The 25,430-nt window shown below is 37.8% G+C and overlaps 1 protein-coding gene and 1 long non-coding RNA gene across 13 annotated transcripts in view; one reads left to right on the forward strand and one right to left on the reverse strand.

Annotated features, from left to right (window-relative positions):
* Positions 1-22,410, forward strand: part of ANKS1B (ankyrin repeat and sterile alpha motif domain containing 1B) — a 441,985-nt gene extending 419,575 nt beyond the window's left edge. For 11 of the 12 annotated variants that reach the window (XM_080595951.1, XM_080595956.1, XM_080595957.1 and 8 more), the window contains 4 exons: positions 7,521-7,607; positions 12,244-12,381; positions 19,017-19,184; positions 20,501-22,410. In XM_080595951.1, coding sequence (XP_080452077.1) covers positions 7,521-7,607; positions 12,244-12,381; positions 19,017-19,184; positions 20,501-20,611 — 504 coding nt within the window. In that variant the 3' untranslated portion in view covers positions 20,612-22,410. Of the gene's footprint in view, positions 1-7,520; positions 7,608-12,243; positions 12,382-19,016; positions 19,189-20,500 lie in introns of all 12 variants that reach the window. The other variant, XM_080595955.1, reaches the window with a different exon arrangement.
* LOC308196733 lies at positions 14,701-19,009 on the reverse strand. The gene is made up of 3 exons (XR_013952370.1): positions 18,577-19,009; positions 18,317-18,416; positions 14,701-16,696 (listed from the first exon to the last, which is right to left on the reverse strand). It is a non-coding gene; the product is annotated as an uncharacterized lncRNA (long non-coding RNA).
* Positions 22,411-25,430: the final 3,020 nt, after the last annotated feature.

The following is a 25,430-nucleotide window of genomic DNA, read 5'->3' on the forward strand; positions in this document are numbered from 1 at the left end:
TACTATAATGTCTAAGAAAAAAAAAAAAGAAAAAAAAAAAGAGACAGATGTTCATAGCTGTCTTAATAACTCTTCTTGGCCATCCACTGTGCTTCTCAGCATTGTACAGCTGTATGCTCCAGCAGGGCAGATGATGGGTTTGTTTGGGGAAAATCATGCAGATATATTAGATTGAGTTCTACACAATGGTAGGGTCATATACATTTTTTGTTCCCACCCAAATTGCAGACTCTTGCAGCCATTCAAAATTACAGATATTTGGCAAGAACTGTGCCTATTAGAGGAATTATACTTTATTTTTCCAGTCACATATTTGCGCTCCAAGGATGGATTTATGTTTTATGATTTCCTATTTGTTTCCAGCTATTTTCTCTCATAAACTCCCTTTGCAGTTGACAGTACTGTCTCCTTATCTCCTTTCCTCACCTGTTGTAAACTGACCTTTGTTTCTTGGATATTAAATCTTGCTGTCCTGACCAGGAGAGATTTATTAATTATATTTTAGAGATGCCTTCAAGAACTTAGGAGCTTTCATCTTTCCCAGCATGGAATGGGAAATATTATAAGTTGTGTTTTCAGTCAGATTACTGCCTTCACTTCAAATCACCATAGGAACAAGAAGAGAATAAAATGTGTTTACATCAAAATAAAGAAAAGGAATAAAGTTTAATTGCAGCTGGGAAAAGACTTGTTTTCTACAGTAGACTCCATCTGGCATTTACACATCTGAATTCCTTGACCTTGTAGGAAGGGAATGGTTTCGTGCTTACCAGCACAAGTGCAGCAGCAATGTAGATTCTTTCCTTGATGTGATGTTAAATCACTCATGTTGCATACACCAAATTGCACAATCTGAACCAATCAGCCCCCTCCCAAGAGAGAGATGAGATTCTGTTCTTGGATCCTGCTACCTTCCCAAACATTGCATATTTTTCTTAGAAGTTTTCCTTATTAGGAAAGAGGTTCTTAAATTTCAAATCAAAGTTCTGGGGAACCAGCAATGCAATTCTATTCAAAAAGCATGTTCTGACTTGAGAACAAAATGTCAAAGTTGGAATTGTCACAAAATCTGCTTCCCTTATCTCTGGAGAGGAAGATGAAGCAGTGAAGAGGTGACTCTTTCTCTGATAACAGAAAAGTGAGATAGGGTCTAAGGCATTCCTTCCTTACTCCTTCCTACATACAGAAGAAGTTGGATATAAATGACCATCTTGTTTCTGCTAATCCCTTTCTGCTTCTCAATTCCCATTTCTCCTCCAGAAGTAGAAGAGAGAACTACTGCCTGTCACAGGCCTCCTAGTGAAACTAGCCGGTAAAACACCACATCAGGATCAAATACTGCATTTGAGAATGAACAGATTCTCTGATCTCTGTGCTCCCAAGTGGGACCTGTAGCTCTCTATCTCTTGTGTCACCACTGCTTTGGGAGCAGTGAGGTCCTGCAGTGTAACAGGTGCATGGATATTATTCAAAAGGGAAAAAGAAGAGGTGGGAAGTTTTAAAGACATTTAGTCTTTATGCATGTCTACATCATGCCATCCCATGTTCTTCAGAAGACTGTACATCCTTGAACTCTCTGGCTGACAGGAATCCAAGGTGCAGAAGGGCTGCAATGCCCTGTCAGCAGCAGATGAGTGTGTATAGATATTGCAAAAACAAGGAGCTCTCATTCCCAAGTAGATGAGTTGCAGGTGCATCCCCAGTGCAACGTTCATATTAATGATGTAGCTTGGAGGCATCCACTAATTGTAGAGAAGTAAACAGTTCTGTACCACAGGGATTACAGATGTTATCATATTCCAAGAGGTATTAAATTATGTCAGTGAAGCATTTTTAAACCTTTTGGACTGTGAGAAGTTAGTAAATATTTGTTACAAGGCAGACTGCATTTTCAAAATTGGCTTCAAATCTACCAGGTCAAAAGCGAACTTTGTCTTTTTATTTCATCTCATGCATGCTGTTGCCAAAGTGATTCACTCAAAAGGAAATGCTTAACAAGGCTTCATAAGCCTTACATAAGGAACAGACTTACGGATCTGATAGTAGGTGGTATACCAACACATATTTTGAAGTGTGCACTTTGATTCCATTTAGAATTAAGAGCAACTACCAGTATGGGAAAGTGTTCAGACTCTCTGAGTGAAGTCAATTCCAGTACGTAATGGAATAGTAAAATTACCAGCTGCAGTCTTCAGATAGCTATTAAAAAGTAGTATAAGACAGAATTAGGAGATTTGTTTGCAAAAGTAAAAAGCCAAGATGAAATTTTAAGATTTTACAGGCTCATAAACTTGCATGCAAAATTTATTTATGAAGTTGTTAGTGAGTTGGCATAGTTGAATAATGTCTTTTCACTGTGTATTTGCAAGATCAAGTATAATTACCTATGCAGTAAAACCTAAAAGTGAACGTGGTTTCATTTTGGTTTCATTTGAAAGCGGAGTAATCCAGTTATAAATGTACTTCTATGTACATATAAGTACATGAAAGTGGTCAAGGTGGCAAAGTAGAAGTACCATTGTATCTTGATTCCTTTTGTTAGAAAATAAATAGATGTGGTGAAAGCATTTTGAGAGTGGGCTGGATTACACCATATGCTACAATATATCAAGTGAATGTGTGAGCACCTTTCTTAGACACCATTCTGTGTGCTTCTTAATTTCTTCTTCAGCTGCTTTGTGTGCATGTATGTGCATAGAGATACTGTGTTTTGTATACCGCAGGCGTATTCAGAAGAGCTGGATTAATGCTCTCAGTTCTGCACAGAACAAGGTATTGCTGTGCAATCCTGTCTTGAAAGGATTAAAAGCCCTTTAGGATTTTATGTTATGTATATGCATGTATTTCCTTTTTAAAAGCAAACAGCTAGTTTATATTTCTGTATTCACAGAAAAAAAAATCCTCTGCCTCTTAAGTCATCATTGACTAATTTGATTTGGTAGGTGCAATGGCTGGGTGGATCTCAAATTAAATTATCTGGAGCTTAGTTTGTATTCTAAATAAACATCTGGCAGTTCTGCACAGCCTTTAGCTCAAAATCAAAATACAGGTAGAAATGCTTCACTCTGGAGAGTTTGTAGTACTATAAAAATCTATTTAGAGTCCACTTGTGAGTAGTAGTTTTGCTTTTTTTCAGTGAAACTAAGGAAAATTCATAAACAGGATTGGAAGTAACAGCTAGAACCCCAGACTGCTCTTTTTCTTCCAGGAAATGCATTCAGAGTTGAACTTGCTGTCTCCCTGTCTGGCCCCCTGCTAGACATGGGTTTGTCACTGTCCTGCATAGTGGCAGCAATGGGTTCAGATGCAGACTGAGAAAGGTGTAAATCCCAGCCTTTACTGTAAAAGTAGCACCGTAATAACCAGGCAAATATGCAGAAAAGCAGTAGCTCACTTAGAAAGTCAGATGTGCTTGCAGTGTGGCCAGTGCCCTCCACAGAGTTCACAGGCGCCGTGAATTCCAGCAGATGCCAGATCCCTCACTCTGAGGCTGCAGCAGGGCAAGTTCTGAGGGGCACTGAAGCCCTAAGGTCAATTTAAACCCAGCCGCTAACCTGTAAGAATTACCATGTTGTTGTCCATAGATAGCTTATTTATTTCTATACTGTGACCACTCACTCTTGTTCTTTTCAGATATTCTTTTTCTTCAGAAAAGTCTATTAGCAAAAGAAGCTTTGGCACAGCAGCAGTGCATCAAAATAAAGGAGAGGCTTCTATTCCAAATGGTATTGATTCATAAGAAAAAGGGGCTCCATGTCTTTTAGGGGGGTCTACGGAAGCTGAACAAATGTCACATTAGATTTAGGATGGCAGTGCTTTCCTCCATCTTCCCATATCTGTAGTCAAGCCTGTTTTATGGCACTTGTGTTTCACATGGTGTACTTCCCCACTGTCATCTACCTATCCTATAGGAAGTATTTCAGAACTGGGACCAAATTTCACTGTATGGCATACAGACTCTCTGCAGAATTAAGACTCCTCACTGCAGGAGCAGTGCACTTGAGGAGACAGGACATGCACATCTGTCCCTTTGTGGATGACCAGCTGATCCTCTGGCAATGGCAGAGACAGGCAATGGCAATAAGCCTAGAATACACTTGCTGTTCATCCAGATGATTCTCCTAAAGTTGTATATTAAAATAAAAAGCCAAAGTTACAGTCACCATGGAGTTCATAGTAACTGTGACCAGTTCCAGGCTAGTGAGCACTTGCCCAAAGACAGGGTCCTGTCACTACGATTACTTCTACATGAGGTAAAATCTAGTCCTGCTACTCTGGTATGAACATGCCTTGCAGCATTAGACCATATGCTAACATACACATGACTTTCTATGCCAGCCTTCAGCTGTGGGTCCCATAACCTTGGCTCAGGTCCATATGCTTCCCACAGAGTCAACAGATGGATGAAAATATTTTGTCACCTCATTATGTCCTCAACAGAATTGATATGGTGGTTAGCACCTGAAAAGCCTGAGGAAAGGAAGTACTGATGCCTGTGTCCCTCCTTCTCAAATTCTGGTCACAGGCATGGGCAGAGATGCCCACTTGGCCTGCACAGAGGACCGAAAGAGCTGACCAAGAAAGCTGTGGGATGTCTGTCAACATCCTAGAGTCTAGAGCCAAAGCAGTTACAGTGCCCGAGCGAATGATATTTGTATTGTATCTCTGAAAACTCACGTTACACTTCCTGGCTGCCACGAAAACTCACGTTACACTTCCTGGCTGCCACCCTCTCCATTAAAAAAGGAATGAACAAACAAATAGTATGAGCTCACCATGGCAACTCAAAACTCTTGAGTAATTTTATGTGGACTTCAGTTAATCTGTCACTAGGAGTGGAGTGAGGGAAAGAGAGCTGTGTGTTTTTCACAATAGCACTTTACCAAGGATATTACCCCACTGCCCAACTGTTTGTTGCAACAGGCATATAAGTATATGCTTATATGCTTAACAGGCATATAAGCATAGAATTGTTTCCCGAAATCATGTTTGTATGCTGGATTGCAATCTTCCAGAACACCTTTGCACAAATCCTGGTTTTTGTTTGGTTTGCAAGTTGATAAGGAATGTCCACTGCTCCTTACCAGCTGAGATGGTTTGGCATAATAAATTGCAAATGTCAATCAGCTTCTGATTCATTTCCTAATTTGCCACGTACAGATTAATGGCATCTTGATGATCTATTTCACTCAGATACTGTCTTCTGTCTGTTCACAACCTTCAATAAATATGAAAGATCAGGTCTGCCCTAGACAAAGCAAGGTGAATGTAGAACAGATAACGAAGATGATTAAAGTACAAAGTACTGGTCTAGATGAAGGAGGACTCTCAGGGGGCTGATACAACAAAACCAACAGGAGGCTTCACCTTTATGGCAAGTAGCAGATAGTACAAATTAGACCAAAAAGCTAAAATAAGTGAACTAAGTAGCTGTGTTTGTATAGTGTATGGGAGGAGAAGAGGAATTTTGCTGCTAAGGAGACGAGGAAGGAGATAATTACAATAATCAAAATGGGAGACAAAGAGCTCCTGAATGTAGCTGTCGGGATAGAAAGAAAGGACAAAAGTTGGATGATTGCTGCATTGCCAGATGATTAAAGTGATGTTGTCATATTTGCGAATGTTTTGCCTAGATATGAGCATATGTGGGGTATATTGCTTGTTATTCTGATGGATGTATGTACTGCAGCTTCTGTGCAGTCACTGTCATGCTTTGTGTGCATTGAAATTGTATTTTATGAAAAGAGTCGGTTGAAATCTATTGTAGAGACACGCAGGTATGTGCTTTGCTCTCCTTTTGGCAGGGATGCCATTTCGTTTTCCACTCGGAGACATGCAAATCAGATTAGTGTCTTCCCTCAGACTTTGTAAGATTTTTCAGAATGTTTTATCATTTAAGCTTTCATTTTTAAAAAGTGTCTAGGCTTCTGGGTAAAAGAAGCTTTCTCCAGGATAAATTGACACTTGACATCATCTTGAGTCTCTTGTCTTTTGATACTGAGAGATGCAATATTCCTCTCTGTTGTATGGATGGGTGGGGCTCTCTTCAAAACTTAATTAGAGGTTTTAGCCTTCACAGTACGGGACACTAATTGCAGAATGTGGTTGGATCTGTAGCTTTGAATGTTATGTTGGCAAAAATGGAGCCTTGTTTGATTCAGGAAGAAATGAGATCTGATAAAGGGACTCACAGTTTTTTTCTTTTAAGCTATTATTTGTTTGCTGTCTTGCGTTACCATCACCTTTTTTTTTTCCCAGATACAGTCTGTGTTTTCAAGCTTAAATCTCTTTTTTTTAATTTCCTTTCAAGAATACAAAACCACTGCTGCTGCTTTTGTTTCAACTGCTCTCGTGATCTTTTTGGATGGCATTTCTAGACCTTTTGATGTGCTTGCACCCTCATTCTATGTGCTGGTATTTCTTCATATTTAACTGTATCTGAACTTAGGGTTTCCTCTCAAGAACATGTTTGATTGATCTCTATGATCATTGGCAGAAATTATCATGAGTGAGCGTTCTCTGAACTTCATCTACATTATTTATCTATGGTTGTTTCATAGATAATAGTTTTCTCTGTAATTGCCTCCCACCTTAAAAAAATTCAAATCAGCTCTAAGCTATGCCATACTTATTTTTCTTCCTCTCTCTTTTTTTTTTTTTTTTTAAGTAAATTTAGTCTGTAAACTAATCAATAGGCTTTCTGCAGAGAATTTACATCTATCCCAAATATTTGCCCAATCATTCGGCAAGAAATATCTTAGCTGAATGTCTCACGTTGAAGGCACACAAAGGTAGAACAGCATAAAAGAAAAATAGCTTTATACAAAGATATGAACTGTAGGTAAGAGAACCTGGCACTAAGGGAATGCAGAATAAACCTCAGTGCTAATTCATGTGTAAAGCAGATTGCAGTAGAAACCACGTTGGAGGAAGTGCAGACAGTTAGACTTTACAAGATACAACATCGGACTGACAGATTGACTGGCAGGCCTGGAGGGCTGCAGGGGTATCTCATGTCACGAATATAACAGCAAGAAGGTAAGAGAGAGAGTGAAATATTCCTAAATAACAACTAATTGCAGCAAAGAAGTAGTCCTACAAAAAAACACTGCACTGTAAATTTTTACAGCTGGGAAGGACAGGGAGAGGTGAGGCAGAGCTGAATAGGGCACATCAGATGGATGTGTTAAACATGAATATTTTGGGAAATCCTTGACTGGTCACTTTAAATATAGCAAACTTACTTCATTCTCTTCCCATGGTACTAAGAAAAAAGAGAGTTTTTATCATTCTTGCAATAAACTGCAGGACTCTGCAGTTCTTGCATCCTTGCAATAAACTGTGGAATTTTGTAACTTCAAAGCAGCTATTTCAAAAGCCCAGAACACAGTCAGCTCAAGAAAAAGTCAAATACTTGGATAAGTACCTGTTGTTTAACTGAAGCATTTAGTCAGAAGAAGAAAAGATCACTGTTCTTGCAATGCAATGTAACTTCACCTGCATCTTCATTTTCGTTTCAGAAGTCTACAGAACAAATGAAGAAAGTGCCAACCATTGTCCTGTCTGTCTCGTACAAAGGAGTCAAATTTATTGATGCAACAAATAAGGTATGTGCAATCATTGAATATCAGCTTTTTGTCCTCACAGATAGGAATACTTATGAGGCTGGCTCTGTAAGAGCACCAGGCCACAGAGGGGACAGATATGCACTTTGTGTTTCCTTTCTTTTTCTCTTCTCTTCTCTCCAAAATGAAAGTAATCTTATTGTCAATCTCCAGAAACACTGTCTGGAGGACAAGTGAGGCACACTTAATGGCTCAGTTGGAGAACATTGTGTCCGGCCTTCTGCTGTTAAAATGCAAGCTCACCACAACAGACATTTGGCAAGGGGCCTCCACAGAATCCTTAACTGTGTTCTTCTCTATGCAATTCCTTAAATATGCAGAAAATATATACATATTTGTTGGTCTATATAATTTTTGTCTAAAAATACGAATGTAAAGATGTTTCAATAAACAATGAAGATGCAAGGTTTTATCCAGGGCCAGCCATTGTAAGAATAAGAAACGTGAGCCGTGAGTGTACTTTTCAAATGTTAGAGCCTCTCTGACAGCTATGTTCCTAGTAGTAGCCGTTTGACTCAATGAACTCCAGCAGCTTCTTCGCAGTTATAATTCCATATTTTGTTCATCTTTCTATGTGGCAATGCTCCTGTGCTTTGCTTCTTACATTTCAAAATACAGACAACATACCTCCCTTCCCCTTTAAAAAAAAAAAAAAAAGGCAGAAATAGATAGATTGGGGAACTCAGTGATGGACAGAACAATGGGTTATTGTTTAGCCAAAGTAAAATGTAAAATCCCTGTAAGCAGGAGTAAAATAATGCATGGATTTCTCTTCTGATGTCTAAGTTGGCAAGAAAATGCAATTCATACTGATGCTTGCATACGAATAGAAATGATTTTTTTTTTCCTGTTATGTGACTAAAATGCACTACACAATATAAAAAGTAAGTCAGGCAACCCAGCTTCCTGACCAGGTTAATAATATATATAACTGCTTTGTGTTGCTGAGCATTCAGATCACACCATACATCTAACCCAGTATCCCTCAAACTTGACAAAGCAGTCAGTTTTTAAAGGTGTGTAACTAGAACTGGGTTTTAAGTGAAGGGACAAAAGCAGGTTTGTGATCTGCTACAGTTTGGAAACCACATGCAGGGTTAGAAGACAGCATGAAAGAAAAACAGAGATGAAATTAGTATTATGTCAGGTATGGCATATTGGCTAGAGTAGAGAGGCCAGGGAATCCTGTCAGTTTCTTTTTCTCCCATTGCGCCAAAATGGAGCTTCTGCAACCCTCATATCCTTTATGTTCTCTGATGTGCAGGGCATAAATCAGGACATTGTAATGCTATTAACTATAACTTGGATAAGGCTGTATTCAGCTCTTAAATCTCCTCTGTAGTGTAAGGGATATTACTGCAATGTCCTTAGGTTAAACAAAATTTAAAAAATCAAGAGAACACAAGGAGCTTCCAGTGTCTCTTTGTACAGTGCATCTCGTCTTATGTATGAAGGAAATTTGAAGTAAGTTGGGCAAATTGTATTAAGTGCCTCTAGTTCGATCCCACTGAAAATTATGCCAGTAGTGCAATAGATGTACTTGATCAAGATAAATTATGCCACAGTCCTGTGTGTTTGCTCAAGTGGTAGAATGCTTTCTCTTCAGTTCAAAATCTGCACTGCCTTTCCCTTCTGTAAAAACCAGGTAATAGCCTGAAACCCTCCCAGGAGCATTGTTATCAGCCTTGTCCACAGTGTGCTGTACCCAATTCCTTCAAGACCCAAAACAGATTAGCACTAAGGTGAGATCCTATTCAGACTTGTACTGCTTCTGTATGAGCTAATAGTTGACAGCGCTGGGCACCACTTAGCAATAAATGCATACTTTTAAATGACAAAAATAGCTAGCAGTTATGTGCTTGAAAACTCAGCTCTCATGGCTGTTCATCCTTTTACTTTATGCCACCAAGCTAAGAATTTGTATTCTAAGTTACAGCAGGCAAAGCTTCAGGTAACAAAGGGGCTCTGACCTCATTCTACTAAAGCTATTTCAGTGACGCCTTGAAGCTTGGCATGACACCACTTTGACATGACACCATTTCTTTGCAAGTGAGGCCAGAAAGAAATTGCTGCTTAGAAAAAAGCAGACTTTCAGAATTTTCTCGTGGATCAGAGCTAACCCTAACTTCAGGATAATTTCTGCAAGGAGAGGGATTGCCTGACACAAGGTAGGCAAGCAAGGGGAAGGTTGCTTATCAAAAACTTGATCTCTCAGGGGTATTTCCTTGGCAGAAGCAGAACTGACTTTCACCTTCCCTTCTTTTTTCAGAAGCTCTGGAGGTTGCTCTCGACAAACTGAGTAACAATTTTAGAACAATAATTTTTCATTGTCGGTCAGTGCTAGAGGAGTGCACCCAGAAGAGCAAACTGGTTCATAACCTTACAATTTCTATAGACTAAGACTATAGGTCTACTGGAGTAGTGACCCTAGGAAACAGTAAATGCATGCACCGAAAACATTGTTAACTTGGAAAGGAGATCACAGCATAATCCTGTAGAAGCTAGGGAAAAGCCTATTTCACTACTAATTTTCATCCACAGGATTTATTTTAGGCACACCTTATTTTATTCAAAACAAAGTTGATAATGGGTATGTTTCCAAACTTCACTTGGTTTAACGTTAAAATAAGCTCTAAAGCACAAACCCCTGTGTCGACCCCAGGTCACCTAGGAAAAGTTTCAGCATGGCAGAGCAGTTTTCATCTGGTTGCTTTGTGAGTTGTGAATTAACATAAATATTTCACACGATTTTAACACCTTCCAAGCGTTAATTCTTTCTGCTTATTAAACTACAATGTTGACACTACAACATCAATGACAATATATTACAGCTATATCTGTAATCTTAAAGGGATATCTAAATCCCTGGTTTTGGTATAATTACAATTCTCATCAAAATCTTTACTGAGGGTAAAAGTTATCAATTTGAGAACAAAGGAACTAAAATGTTTAAAGTAACATAAAAAGCCAATGGTCGTTAAGCAGAGATTATACGTGTCATTATAAACCGGTATATATTGAAACATAAGTAATGTTTTTGTCATTTTTATGAATAATGCATTAAACAGAAATAATCAAGTATGTTGCAACACTACAAGATTAAGAGGATTATTTTGTGTCTTTGGTAAACATTTCCTTATCATGTTTTTTCTGTAATTTGAAATCTAGAATGCTTTTTATTAAGATTTTTCCCAACCCGTTATTTCTTCAATTAGGTGTATTAAAACATCTTTTAGAAAACTTGACACCTACATACAAGGGGGAAAGTTGCCACTTAGCAAATGAAAGAAGATATGGCAAAGCATCCTAAGTAACTTAGCTGTATATATTTCCTGTACTTAAAAAAAAAAAAAAAAAAAAAAGGAGGAGGAGGGGAGTTGGAAAGGAAAAAAGGAAAAGACAAGGGTGAGGGAAAAACAGAGATGCTCAGAGATTGTTTTAACTTGAACAGATGCCACTAAGGCAACAGTGAAATGTAGAGCTGTGAGGGACTGTGACACTACAGATGTCATGTGTTCTTTGGTGCAATAGAGATGTCATACTGCAGCAGGCTTGTTCTCTTTCTTTGTTATTTTTTTGTTTGTTTGCTTTGTGGAAAAGCCATAGCTACAGTCAGGAGGGCCACAATTCAGAAGATCATATAAACTAACCTCTAAGGAAATTCCTATTTGATGAGTCGTTCTTCTGTTAAATTATTTGAAATGTGTGTGTTGAAGAAGCAAGGCCTAATCATAAGCCACTATGCAGTATCTTCTTCTCTGGCTTCATGGTTCCTTTGGCCTGAACACAATAATTACATATCAGTAATTTATGTAATGAATACTCATAATTTTCTTCAAAGCTTTAGACAGCTTTTTATTTATTTATTTATTTCATCAGACAGCCACGCCCCACCTCTACCTCAGTCATATGCTGTAGCTTACATTGGCTGTTGCAAGTAGTGTTGCTCAGTGCATGAACAGTTTAATATTTCTAAATCTCTTACAGGATGCTGTTGTTGCTAAGTGGAGAAAAGTTGCCGGATCCTTCTATAGTTAAACTTCTTGCTAAGCAGAAACCTTTCAAGAGCTCAGGGTTTTAATTAGAAATGATGATGCTTTGTTTTGTTTTCTTGAAAGAATGTATCTGAATTTTATCAAACACCACATGCAAAAAAAAAAAAAAAAAAAAGGATATTGAGCCTGCTGGGTTTCAACAGATCCTGTCCTGAAAACCATGTAGCCTGAAAGAGGGTGAGGTAGTGACCACCAGACAGAAAACCAGCAGCATTGGAAGATGCTTGTATAGTGCTCTGAAACTGTATTTACAGCCCTATGCCAGAAAGATGTCTTTTTGTCAAAAATACTGCATAAACTGTATAAAACCCAAGCAAAATCATAGGGAAGACCGTAGAATGCATTTGTTGCCTACCAGCTTATTGACAGTTTTAGTTATTGTTGGAGAGGATCAAAACTGAAATGAAATGTATAAGCTCACACATGGAGCGTATTAAATCTCTTCTTAGTAAGAAACTTCTGAAATACTTCAGCACACTAGATGAATGTAAATACAATTCTAAAAGCAATCTTTTTGCAGCTTTTACATGTAATTCCTAAATTGATTGATTTTTTTTGAACAGAATATTATTGCTGAACATGAAATCCGTAACATTTCCTGTGCTGCACAAGACCCTGAAGACCTTTCTACATTTGCGTACATCACTAAAGACTTGAAGACTAATCACCACTACTGCCATGTATTCACTGCGTTTGATGTGGTCAGTTTATAGAAGATACTTCCTTTAATAGTGCTTTGTAATAGTTATAGTTCTTTAATTCTGTTAAATCATTTTCGGGCTATAAAGTGATTAATAGAAGGTATTGTTCATTTACCACATGAAAATACTAATCTACTAAGGGGTAGTAAACGAACATTTTTGGAGAAAAGCAAAGATTTTCTTTGATACTATCTTATTTCACATCTGAAATAATTCACCTCTGTAATTACAGATTTTTACTGTAACTTCAGTGAGTAGCACAAGAGAAATTTGAAATGCTATTGAAACAAAAATTATTCAAAAACATTAATACAGTATAACATGTATGAATTCTTGAAACATGTTTACAAGTGAGTCTTGACACACAAGTCTTCTAATCTACGCTATAGCTTTCCAAGAAGTTCACAAAAAGCACTTTTGGCCACCCAGTCTGAAATTTTAGCACATAGCACATAAATCAGAAATGAATCAATATTTGTTACATTCAGTGCTTAGTCCTGCTGAAAGGCTGACTCAAGAGGTAGCTTAAACTAACTTTGCATTTTGGACTATGTTCCACCGCCTGCAAAGTCAAGGAAGGACTGGTTTGGTGACTTCCAGCTTTTTGGCTTTTACCCTCATCAGTCTCTCCAAACCAACAAACAAAGGGTGAGAGGGAAAAACACTTTATTATGGAGGCCTTTGGAAACATCCCATGTTTATGATGTGGATGTGGTCTGCTTTTTGGACAGAGATCAGATGTTATCTCAGTAAGTGATTTCTTTGGATTTCTTAGCCCAGCTGCTCCATGGGTTTCAGTGTTTAGCTGGATCAGTCCCAATAACACAAACATCTTTCTAAGTATTCCTTAAACCTTTTGGTATTGTATTGAATAACCTGGAAAACTGAAACTTCTGCAAACGTATAGGGAAAATATGAAAAGTTTTATTCTTACTTTAAACGGACAACCAAAAAAAAAAAAAAAAACTTAGATCTGAGAAAGAGGAGACCACACAGAGAGATAACTACATATCTCAAGAGGTCCTAGGAATATTTGGCTACCACACTAAATCTCATAGATCTGAAACATCTGTGATAACAGAGATCTGGGCAGAACACTGTCCTTTTTATGTTCCTGTGTAAAAAGTTACACCCGTAACCATCATCAGATTGTTATTACTAGATGGCCCCTCTGTTCTCTTCTGCTCTCTGTCACGGCAGTGGGAGTTTTAGCTTAACAAATAATCCAGATATGGAGTTTGGGGAAAATTTATTCTAACACCACTTTTTCCTTTTGAAAACAGATTGCATTCATTTGTAAATAAGTCTCAAAACTCTTATTTCAGTTAAAAAACAAATAGTTTCCAAATACCATGTCTTCATTTATAGGTCTAATAATCAAGCACAAACACAGACCCAGGTAAAATTCATTTTCCCTTGCTTGTCAAGGAAAGAACAGTGATCCAGGAATAATTCTAACATTTTGCTCACTTCCCATACCTTAGGAGGAACATTTAATACCCCAAGCACTTTAAAGTTTCTGTATTGCATAAAATAGCCATTTAATGTCTAACTGTCGTAGTTTTTTCCTGCTACATAATCCTCAGTTGGGTGTTATCTACTCAAATATTCTTTTTGTCTGTGTGTGTTCTTTTATGTTTCAGGATCTAACATTTCTTATGGAAGTACAAGCTCCATGAAAAAAATATCTAGATACTCAGAACATAAGCATAGAGTAACTTAAATTTTCTGTTTAAGTCTAGCATTTATGGAGCCTGATCTTACAGTTTGCTAATAGAAACAGCCCTGTCATTTTTTTAGTAGATAGAAATCCAACCATGGTAAGAAAAGTAAAGTTCAAAATGGTAAAATCCACAATAAAGTATAAAAAAGATGCATCTTAAATCATATATATTATGGTAATATAATGTACACTATTAGATGATTTTTTCACTCTCTTAGGTCCTTCAATTCCTCAGGAAATGTGGGAAATAGCTTTTTTTTTTTTTTTTTGAGTAGGAAAGTATTTTAGTATAACATGTCAACTACCAGCGTTACTGACACTTACTATTTAGAAGTGACTGTACATTCAACTTCTCTACTCAGAGTTATAATGCTATAATCAAAATTGGGAAAAACATCAGACTTGCTTGAAGAATATTGAAGGAGACAAGGCTTGGGGGGAGAAGAGGATTTACTGAGCAATATTTGAAACCCACTTCACTCATTCACTTAGAAAAAGCAGCCCTAAAACTACCAGTGAGGGATTCCTACTGGAGAAAAAGCCATCATAACAGTCCCTGTTCCAAAGTTCAGTTCATATATGGGAGATATCCAAAGTAATTTCAGTCAGGTATTCTTTCATTGCGCCACACACCAATTAATAGAAGACAATCCGCATAAACTAGAGCAGTATCTGCTTTTGTTCATGTAAAGGGCCAGACTAGTACTCTGCATAACCCAAAGACTTTCCTTTTCTGTATTCTTCTGTCCTTCATTGCACAGATTAAGCTGGATAAGCATTGGAAACAGCTAGTATACATATATAGCAGAGATGAAAAAACATGTTTTCAGGTCTCAAAGTTCTCTTTATTGCCTTCTTCCAGTGGATTTGGAGACTGAAATTTGTTTTGAAAGTTGTTCTCTGTTCGCGTGACCATCCAGGTACAATCAATATAGCATCTGCATGTCCTCAGAACAGAATACTTCTTTCCTTTCCTAAACCCAGAGAGAGCATGCCCAGATGCTATCCTCTCAGGGGCAAATTAGGCAGAATGTGTAAAAGCATTTTAGTTCCTCCTCACAACTTTCTTGAGATGGAGCACACTCAGGCACAGAGAGCTTTCAGCTCATGAGCAAATGAGTCTCTCCTCTTTGTCTAGTCTACATAGATGGCTTTTGCAGCAGCCTGAAAAGCACATTTTGAAAGCCTGTTTCCATCTTTGTATTGCATACAATATCTCTCTGTGTCATGTTAGAAGAGAGGGAAGGATTCAAAAGAGTTTGACACCCATCATTGCTTTAAATCCACAATGAGAAAGGATCTAGAATTTAAGTTGCATGAATGCCTGTTCATGAAAACCTCGTGCAGCCCAGGAGTCCACAGCTGTTAAAGGCAAATGCCAGGTGTGCTTCTCTTGTCATACCAGCTTCGGTGAGCTGAGCTTTCTTCCTCTTGAATGCACAAAGGCTGACGCATTAGAGTGCAGACAAATGTACGTCCTTTCAGGTGCCCCTAAATGTAAATGTTTTGTGGTCTGGAGGGTAAAGCATCTGTACAGTCAACAGTGTAAACATATGTGTATAGCAGCTCTACACCCAAAGAACTCAATTTACTAATAAATAATCTTCCATATTTGTCAGGTTTTTATAGTAGAAATCCTTGACATCAGGCCTTGAAGACTCCATCATGACTAAGAATTGGGCAAATGATTGCATCCCAGGGAATGGAAATTTTGAACTGGGATAGAATTTTCAGATTTTTCAAGTTAAGATTTCATATACTGTGTTTGGTTTGGTTTTATCTACTGGGATTTTAAGTTCAGTACATTGCAGAGAGGGTCTCCTAATCGACATTCCTACACAGCCAATGAGGTGGGGAGCTCATACCAATTATCTGTGAGATATCAAAGGAAGCTTCTCCAGTAAATTCAGTCTAAAGACCAAATATAACATTGATCACAAAGGGGAAAAAATTAGTTGCCTAAAAGCAAAAACCCATCAAATCCTCATTATATCCAAAGTGTTTTTCCAAAAGGGCAAAATGTTACTTTTTCAAAAAAAAAAAAATCCCTTGCAAAATCCCTTGCAAGTGACATTTTAAGTTTTTGTAGATCAAAAGACAGAAACTAGCAATCTTGCTCTCATTCTTAAAATAATCCTGAAGCCTCAACATAGCTTTATGGAAGCATGAAAATACAATGAAGAAACAGTGCCTGCTGCAACTTATGCAGGAAAAAAAAAAAAGAAAAAGGTAAGCTAAACTGTAGCAAAACAATTAGCTGTTGTAATTGGTTGGCTGAATTAAAGTGGTTGAAGAATAGACTCAGACTTGCACTAAGGAATTGAAATATAACATTACACTGGAAACAAGGCAGTTGACCTCAGTTTCTCATAACACACAAATTGTTGCTTAAAGGCATTAGCTTACTCTCCTTCTCTGCCATGCTGAGCAAAGAATGGGATTGTAGCAGCACTCGGAATCACCATGGTCCTAAAAAATTTACCTCCTTTCCAAGGAGCTTGATGGGGTGACGTAAAGGTCAATGTCTTCCACAGCGACCACAGGGTCTACAACTTTTGTTCTAAGCATCTCTTGGGTAGACCTGTTTACTTCCTTTCGTGTCATATGTTAAAAAAAAAAAAAAAAAATCAAATGGTCTGATCAGTCTATCAGAAGGATTTCCATTATGGTTTTTATAGTTGTTGTCTTCCTCCCATATCCTCAAGGGAATCCTGCTCTTACCTCTCCAGTAATAGCCCATCCAACAATATATGCTAACTCTCATCTTCATATTCCTCTCCTAGTACTACAAGTGAGAAATTTCTCAAACCAAACCTATTTGCTTCTGTTGTGTTTTGGTTTTTTTTTTCAGTTATAATTTTGCAGATACTTTGTTTTAAATTTTAAAAGGTAAAATTCTAAAGCCCTCCATTATATCCAAGTGAAGTGCATGCTTCACTTCTTCAAAGCTCTATCACAGTACACCATGTGTAACATTTATGCACAAGTTATGGTTCGGTTTATGTTTAGAATATTGAACAGAACAGTACACACTTTGTATTGTTTGTCATATTTCAAATACGTATTAACTATAGAAACATCTACATGTCTGCATGCTCCAGGCAGGCCTATTTTTTTTCATTTTACACACTATACAAGAAAACAAACCATAGTGGCTTACGACAAGATGCAGGACCTAGACTAGATTTCCCATGTCTCTGCATGGCAGACTCTCTGCTTTTCTCTACTCTGATCTCAGAACTGTTCAGTCTGCCTCTCATGGACCTTTATGTATACCTCTCTGGATAGTGCATTCTCCCAGTCCCAATAGTATTACAGTCTGCTTTTTCTCCAAGCCTTTATTACACCCTGTTCTGTTGATGTATTCCTTTATCAATAATAATATCCAGTGTAGATAATCCCATGGTGACATAGTACACTACTTTAGTGTCACAAAAGCAGATTAAGATGTTGTTAGAATAATATCCTCGTGCTACTAATACGTGCAGTCTATTTCAAATAATATTATTCTGTACCTTTTTAACGATTATACTCAATTGGTCTTAATTCTATAACTAGTGTCCTGCTAAAAGGCAGACCACTTTATAATAGTCTCTTTAGCCTTTCATTTATGACTCCACTGGCAAACTGTAACCTCAGTATTTCTCAGTCCTGGCCAGTTTCCTTAAATTAAGTGTGAGACAATTTGGAGACTATTGCTATCAAATCAGACAAACGTTTTTACTCAGGAAACTATGCAACTTTGGCTAGCTTGCTGTTGTTAATGCAGTCATAACAGCTGAGAGGATGTCCCCGTGGAGGAGTATAATTGTTTTCTCTCTGACCTAACAAAGGCCAGAGTTGGCACCTTTATAAGATTGTTGTAATGAGCCAAATAGGCTGAATTTAGCCTACACTTTTTCTACAGAGTATAAAGACTCTCATTACAGAGAAAGTGTAGGTTATAAAGTACATCACTCAGTGTAGTGCGATAACAAAGGGATAGAATTTCTTCATGACTGCAGTGAAATTGTAGTATATGGCATGAAATAAGACACAGTCTGTTAACTATTTAATGACTGAAGGGCAGATAGTGTATTTCTGTGTGTCTTGCACTGCTTTCTCACATATTAGAAACCCAACAGTTAGACTTGACAAGCTAAAAAGATGCGTCATGTAAAATTACTACATCTGAAATTACATCGAAAGCATGTAGGTGATTTAAGGGCTCACCTGATTTCAAAGCAATACAGGAATGCACCCAGCTATGGGCTACAGATGTTCAGGAAGGAGAGAGTAACTTCTGAATTACATCCAAGATGTATGAATTACTCTAAGGAGAATGCAGGACATAAGAAAGTAAGCCTGCAGGCTTGTGTTTGCTCTGCAGGTGTTCAAAATATTATTGGAAAGTTTATAGGAGCCTAGAAATAAATATACCAAAACAACCCCACAAACCTGGAGGGAAAAAAAAAAAAAAGACTTTCACTTGCAGTTTGGATTATGGTCAGCCAGCTCTGGAGAAGGAGAGGTCAGCAAAGGAGGTCTGAAGCAGAGGAAGGTGGAATGTCAGATACCCACAGCAGTGCAAGATGGGTGGGGTCTTGAGAACAGCAGATACAGGGTGAGGTGGGAAGAGGTGAGGGGGTTAATGACTTGTTCTAAGAAAATGTGACACCCATCCACCCACCCCTTTTCTCATGTTTAGTGAGATAATGTTTTCAAAGTTTTTTAAAGTAGTTATTTTCACTACAGTAGATTACATATAGATTGTCCTTAATAAATGAGAAATCAAATAACAGATGTAAATATTGCAGATATTGTTTTTAATTATTTTCATTACAATGCATTCTGTAAACAGTACTACGTCACTTCTTATATCTAACATTAACTCCACCTAACTCCAATTTTAAATGTTTTTGTTTTGTTCCAGAATTTAGCTTATGAAATCATTCTTACATTAGGACAAGCATTTGAGGTGGCCTATCAGCTTGCACTACAAGCACGAAAAGGGGGCCATTCTTCAACCCTCCCAGAAAGCTTTGAAAATAAACCCTCCAAACCTATTCCAAAACCACGTGTTAGTATTCGGAAGTCAGTGGTAAGTAGAAAGGAGTGGTGCATGCAAAAAAAGAAAAATAACAATAATAATAATAGTAAGCTATACAGTAAGAATTGATGCATGTGTAGAAGCTGTGTAAGTTAATACACCTGTTGAGTCAGAAATTCTCCACGTCTCAGCTGTGCCACCTCTGCTCATCACCTGGTAGGGTTATGTCACTGCAGTGCAGAAAGCCACTCAGAACTGCCCAATTTGTGTTCCTCCGGTTTAGAAAGTTGCTTGACTAGTGTTGAACATATCTCTTTTCTAGTTATTCCAAAGTTTTAATTGATTCAGCCTAATTCCAATGTATTGTCCTTTTTTAAGTGTTGTGTATCACAGCCAATGCATACATCTAAAACTGTTCAGTTCCATGGACTTCCCGGAGCTCGTGTCAAGAAATAAAATCAGCACTAAACCTATCTTTGGTACACAATCACTGCATGTGCAAATCAGTATCTCAAAAATTTTGATGTTTGATTTGGGTATGATTGCCAGATGATGAAACCTAATCAAATTGCAAATCCAAATCAATCTCCAATGATCTTCTTGTCACACCAAACAACTTCTTTTCTTACCTTTTTTTTTTTTTTTTGCTTTTTTGACCCTCTATGGAACCTCCTGTTTCAGAACAGCATTTCAATACACCTTTTCAATATCTTCTTTGGAATCCCAAATTCCTAAAAATCGTAGGTCATCGGAGCAACATATTGAGTTTCTTTATTTAAAGTGTCATCCTAGAGTGCACAGCTGACAGGGAAACGCGCTTTTACGATACAGCTTTTCAAAAATTACGAAAATTATTTTAAATCAAGTGAGCACAGTGTGATCGTGTAGTTGACTACATAGTGTATCATATTCACTGGCTGTAAAGGAGAACCATACTCTGCGATATTTAATTCTGGGATGCGGGGAAGTGGACATGTATACATGAACGTGTATGTATGACCATACACTTTCTTGTTCATCACCATAGGATTTTAAGAAAGAACATTTCCTGATTTCATCTGTCTCAGTACTGAAAGGACTTTGCAGGATCAAATGTTGCTTTAAATGTAGCGTTAACAAGCTTTGATGCGCTACAGCTTGGGGATCAGCACAGCTCTGATCTAAACTGTAAATCAGAGCAACCATCAGCAGGTAGATGGGAATGCAGACCACTGCAGACTACTGCTGTAGATGTTAGAACAGAACTTTGTTGATAAAGGTTTTGTGGTGTGTTCTAGTATTTTATTTTATTTTTAAGAAAAAACTTGTACTAGAAATGCTGTGTGCAGAGATGGTAACCCATCTGTTTATTTGCATTTGTTTTAAAGCAAATAGATCCATCTGAACAAAAGACTCTTGCGAATCTACCATGGATTGTTGAACCTGGACAAGAAGCCAAAAGAGGCATTAATACCAAGTATGAAACTACAATTTTCTGATACAAAACTGTCCCCCTGTTCCTTGTTGTGCCTTGCACTCCAAGCAGTCACAGCACAGCCTTTCCTTTATGGCAACGTTTCAATCCAGCAGAGAGGAAGACTGCACTGTATGAGTGGCCTTGTAACTAACGAAAAAGGCTGATAGTCATTTCTGGTGATCTTCTTCCTGCAGCACTGACAGAAGAATGACACTATATGAAGACTTTTAAAATTACAGTCCACAAGAGGAGTGAGAAACATTATTTTTCACACAGTTCTCCCTTGTGACTTTGCCACAGTGCTTTCTTTGATTTCTTATTTTAGAATTCTACTTTTTAAAAAAAACAAAAGGTCTCCTAACTAACACTAATGCTGCCTACAAGTAGGATATTTGATTGGTTTTTTATTTAAATCTTGGCAGTTTTTAATTGAAATAGAACCAGAATTAATAAATAGAGTATTTGTGAAACCACTGAATTCATTAATAATTGCTGTGTTGAATAAAGAACTCATTAAAGTGACAAGAAATTAGGTACCCTGATTTCTGTGTGCGCTGGTTTTATATGTAATCATTGGTGTCCTTTGATCCTCTACAGAAATAGGAGCTTCTTGAATTGTAACAAAGGATCAGAGTTTTATGAATGGTTAGAAAAAAAGTATTAATAATGCACAGAAAACATTTATTAGATATTTTTATGGAAGAGAAGAACTATAGGAAAGCATATGAGTATTTATGGAAAAGAAGCCAGATTAATTATGACAAATATTGTTTATTTTAAAGTTGATTAAACCATTGCTATTGCAGCATTATGAAAATTATAAAAGTTGTAGCATCAGTGCACTGGATGTTCCGTGTGATCAGTCTGGAATGCAAGTGGAATGAATGGTCATTCTACTACACCTACATAATAGTTTATGCAGTTTGACATTGCTATAGCCATGAATTCTACTAGTATTTTTAAAAATAATCTCAGTGGTTCTAAAACAAAATCAAAACTCTGGATTTTGCTATCAAGATTTCTGTCACAGAAAACTTGTTTGGAAGATTGTTGATAAAATTATACTGCAAAACATTTTCTAAATAAAAATGGTGAGAAAAAGAAAAAAATTCCAAAGTAATAAAAATGTTTTCATGGAACAAAATGGTTAAGCATTTGCTTAATATTTGATTAAATAATATTTACTTACATTTTCTTTAAAGTGTTTTAATTTTTTTAATGTCTGTGGAGTATTTGTATAATACCATGATGTATATTTATGTAGAACTGAAATTATAACAGTACAAATATCACTATAGGAGAAAAATGGCATTTTAACGTATATTGTTCTATCCAGTCAAATTGTGAATCATTTTGAAGTTCATTATAGAGATATTGATAAATTGTGTGGTTGTCTTAACGTTTTTTTAATTATTATTTCATATCCAGCTGAGATTTTCAGTTAGAATGGTCAGTTGGTAAATTCCAAAAATGGATAACTGAACTTGGTTTAAACCTGATAATTGTATATGGTTTAGTTAAACCTAATCATAGCGCTGAGTGATGACATACTTTTAATACAGTATTCAATTTACTTGAACAAAATAGTTCCTTGTACATATTTTGCCTATTCACTGTTGATATGTACGTAGTCAACTGACAGTAAAAAACTAACACTAAAAATATGGTACCAAAAGGAAAATTGTATAGGAGAACAGTAAATAGTAGCCTCACTGCAACAAAACTTATGTAAATATGCTTGGGCTTCCAGTTATAAATTTTGTAATTTTGTCATTTATTTATATCCTATAAAAGCACACAAAATAAAATGAAGTTGTACAGTCACAAGGCTTTATGTGTCATTTTATCATTGCTAAATGAAACAAGGGGCTGAGCCAAGGGATACTGAAGTCAGGGAAATGTCCTCCCTCCCCTTCCCCCGATTTCACTGGGCTTTGAATCTTGTCCCACGCAAACTCAGGCATTGCTGTGGAGACAGCTTTATTTTAGAATACAGATTTTGTTTACAGATGGTAAACACCTTATACTTTAAAGCTCTTAATTAACTGTTTTTTCAGTGCACTATTCAATTGCTGACTTTCCATATTTAATCGCATACTCTTAAGAGTTGCAGGGGGGGTTATGTTAAAATGCATACACCTCAGACACCAAAAGTAAAAAATGTCCAGATTTTCAGGCTATAAAACTGGGTAGCTGAGTGACCCCTAAAATTAAAGGAAAAGGCAGGAGCTGTAACACAACCCTAAGATACAAGGGAAGTGAAGCAACAGGAAGGATGGCAACTTGTGGGAGAAATTTGATCCAGGTTTATCAAAGAGATGTCAAACAGGTATGGTGGCACAGCGAGCAGCTGGACTTGTTTGGGAGAGATAATAAGAGGCAAAATCAACTGAGGATGGCTAGCAAGACTGATGAAAGACGAGATGGATGAAAGACTGCTAGGACAGGGAATGAGTATGAAGAGAATAGTTTGGGGGGACAGTGAGTCAGCAAATGACTGGAGCCCCCACAGCAGACGTAAATTGAAGCTGGAAGGAAAGATAAGAGTTAATGGGTATAAGGTAATTCTGTGTTTGCAGAAACCTGGGATTTTAGAGGAAAACATTTCCTGCACTTACTGATTTTATATAAGCCCACTGGAGGCAAATTGATGGGGTCCCCTCTGTCATGGGACAATGGCTCAGCATTCCTTTCTTCAGAGCCAAAGAGACTTCTCTGAACACAGGACACAAATCTGCACTAACCCAAAGGAGTTAGCACTTGATCATTAGTCCTTTTGGTGAACAGCTGACTTTTTTTTTTTTTCTTTTTAAGTCTGTAGGATGCTGGCATTTTATAGGAAGTAAGGAGACAATGGTCAATCTTAAAAGTGAAGGTAGAGAAAAAGCCAGACACCTCCAAAAGATCAGGAAGTGAGGAAGATTGCTTTTCATGCTGTCTACTCAAGGTAAGAGGGAAGCAGAGGCAATCAAGGAGAGTACATGAAGAAACTGGAGCATCTGCATGTTGTGAACACAGGAGTTAATTGCAACAACTGCCTTACAGTGGAAGGGTGGAGTACTGGCGAAAGATGAGAGATGATAAAAAGATTGCATTTGACATGAGATGATAAAGAAATTGGAATCAAAGTGAGGTAAGCGTGGGTGTCAAAGGATTGTGAACATTATTTGGGTAGTGAAATCTCTATTATACAAGGCAAGAAGCTGCTGGGAGAATTCATAAGGACTGGAGGAACTCAGGAGGTAACAAGGGGGGAATCCTGTGTTGTGGAGCTGGAAGGCTTTCTGAAGCAGCTGTTGCTTTTGAGACTGGACATGGTGGTAATTCCAACCTGGCCTGGCATTTATTAAACGTCAGAGGAGCTACTGCTCACTGCGGACAGGAGGGAGCATACAGCAAATCTGGTTCTGGTAGTCTGCCAGCACGTATAAGAGAGGCTGCTTCTGCAGAACCCCAGAACTATACACGGCTTTTAGTTTCTACCCATCTCAGCATCAAAAACTGGCATAGCCATAAGATGGTGACCACTTGGAAGAGAATTAGATGGTCATGAAAAAGGTTGTGTCAGTCCTTTGCAAAAGACAACATCATGATAGACAGCTAATAAGCTTTCATGTCCAAAGATGAAATAAGTTTATAGTTTCCATTCTAGAATAAAATTTTGTGCCATGTGCAGACTCTGATCTAATTTTGCCCTAGATTTCTTTCAGTGTATTCTGTTCATCTATCCTTTTTCACACTTCACCGTAGGATGATGTCTAAGATGTCAACAAGACAACAGTCTAGAAATAGTAACTTCAACTGTCTCCAAACCATAAGCCCAAACAATTGACTCCACACTGTGTGGCAGTGACAAACTAAGTGAAAGACAAGGCATAAGGATCAGAGACAATATTTAAATGAGGGCATGTACCTAAGAAAAGGTATGTCCATTATCTCATGGAAAAAGACCACATGAAGAAAGTGAAAGCATGTATATAAGGAAATGGAAAATTCAGGAAGAATGGAAGAAGAAAGGACTCCAAACCAGGGGAGCACAGGGGAATACTGTTCAGGCTGAACCGTTTCTCTGAAACAGTTTAGAGCTCTGTAACTTCTTTGCTAAAGCAGCATAGTTAATGTTCCTGGCCGTATCACTATCCAGTCCAGCTTTGAATACCCTGGTTCTAGTTAGCTTTCATACCTGTGAGCTCATAACCCAGCTAGATGGAGGCTATGGTCTATGGTTCTTGCCATGAAGGAAGGATGCGTCCCAAATGCTGGAAGGGGAAGCTGCACCTCCATGACTGACTCCCTCTCCTGTACAATACCACAAGCAAATCTGTCATCAGTCCAATTAACATGCATATGTATTCACGACTGCCACATCACTCCTGCTATGGAAGTGAGTTACCCAGCTGTCTTTGAGAATGTGGGTGTGGGTTATGTTGCAATAAATGGACAGAAAAAGATGTGATCAATATGTAAACCAAACAAAGTTCTCACTCTCTCCTGTCCTTGTTCTTGCCACCAAGTGTGTGGAAAAGAAAACTATTCTTTCTATCAATCAGAAAAATCTGAATTCAAAACACTTTCTGTTTAGGGAGTAACTGAGGGCCTTAGACTACTTTCTCACATACAAGAAACGTGTTAGAGTTCATAGAATCACAAAATGGTTTGTGTTGGAAGGGACTCTAAGTATCACCTAGTACCAACCCACTGCCATGGGCAGGGGCACCTCCCACCAGACCAGGTTGCCCAAAGCCCCATCCAGCCTGGCCTTGAACACTTCCAGGGATGGGGCATCCACAGCTTCTCTGGGCAGCCTGTGCCAGTGCCTCTCCACCCTTGTAGAAAATAAT

The sequence above is a fragment of the Anser brachyrhynchus genome, assembly GCF_964034855.1.
Source record: "Anser brachyrhynchus genome assembly, chromosome: 1".
Lineage (NCBI taxonomy): Eukaryota > Metazoa > Chordata > Aves > Anseriformes > Anatidae > Anser > Anser brachyrhynchus.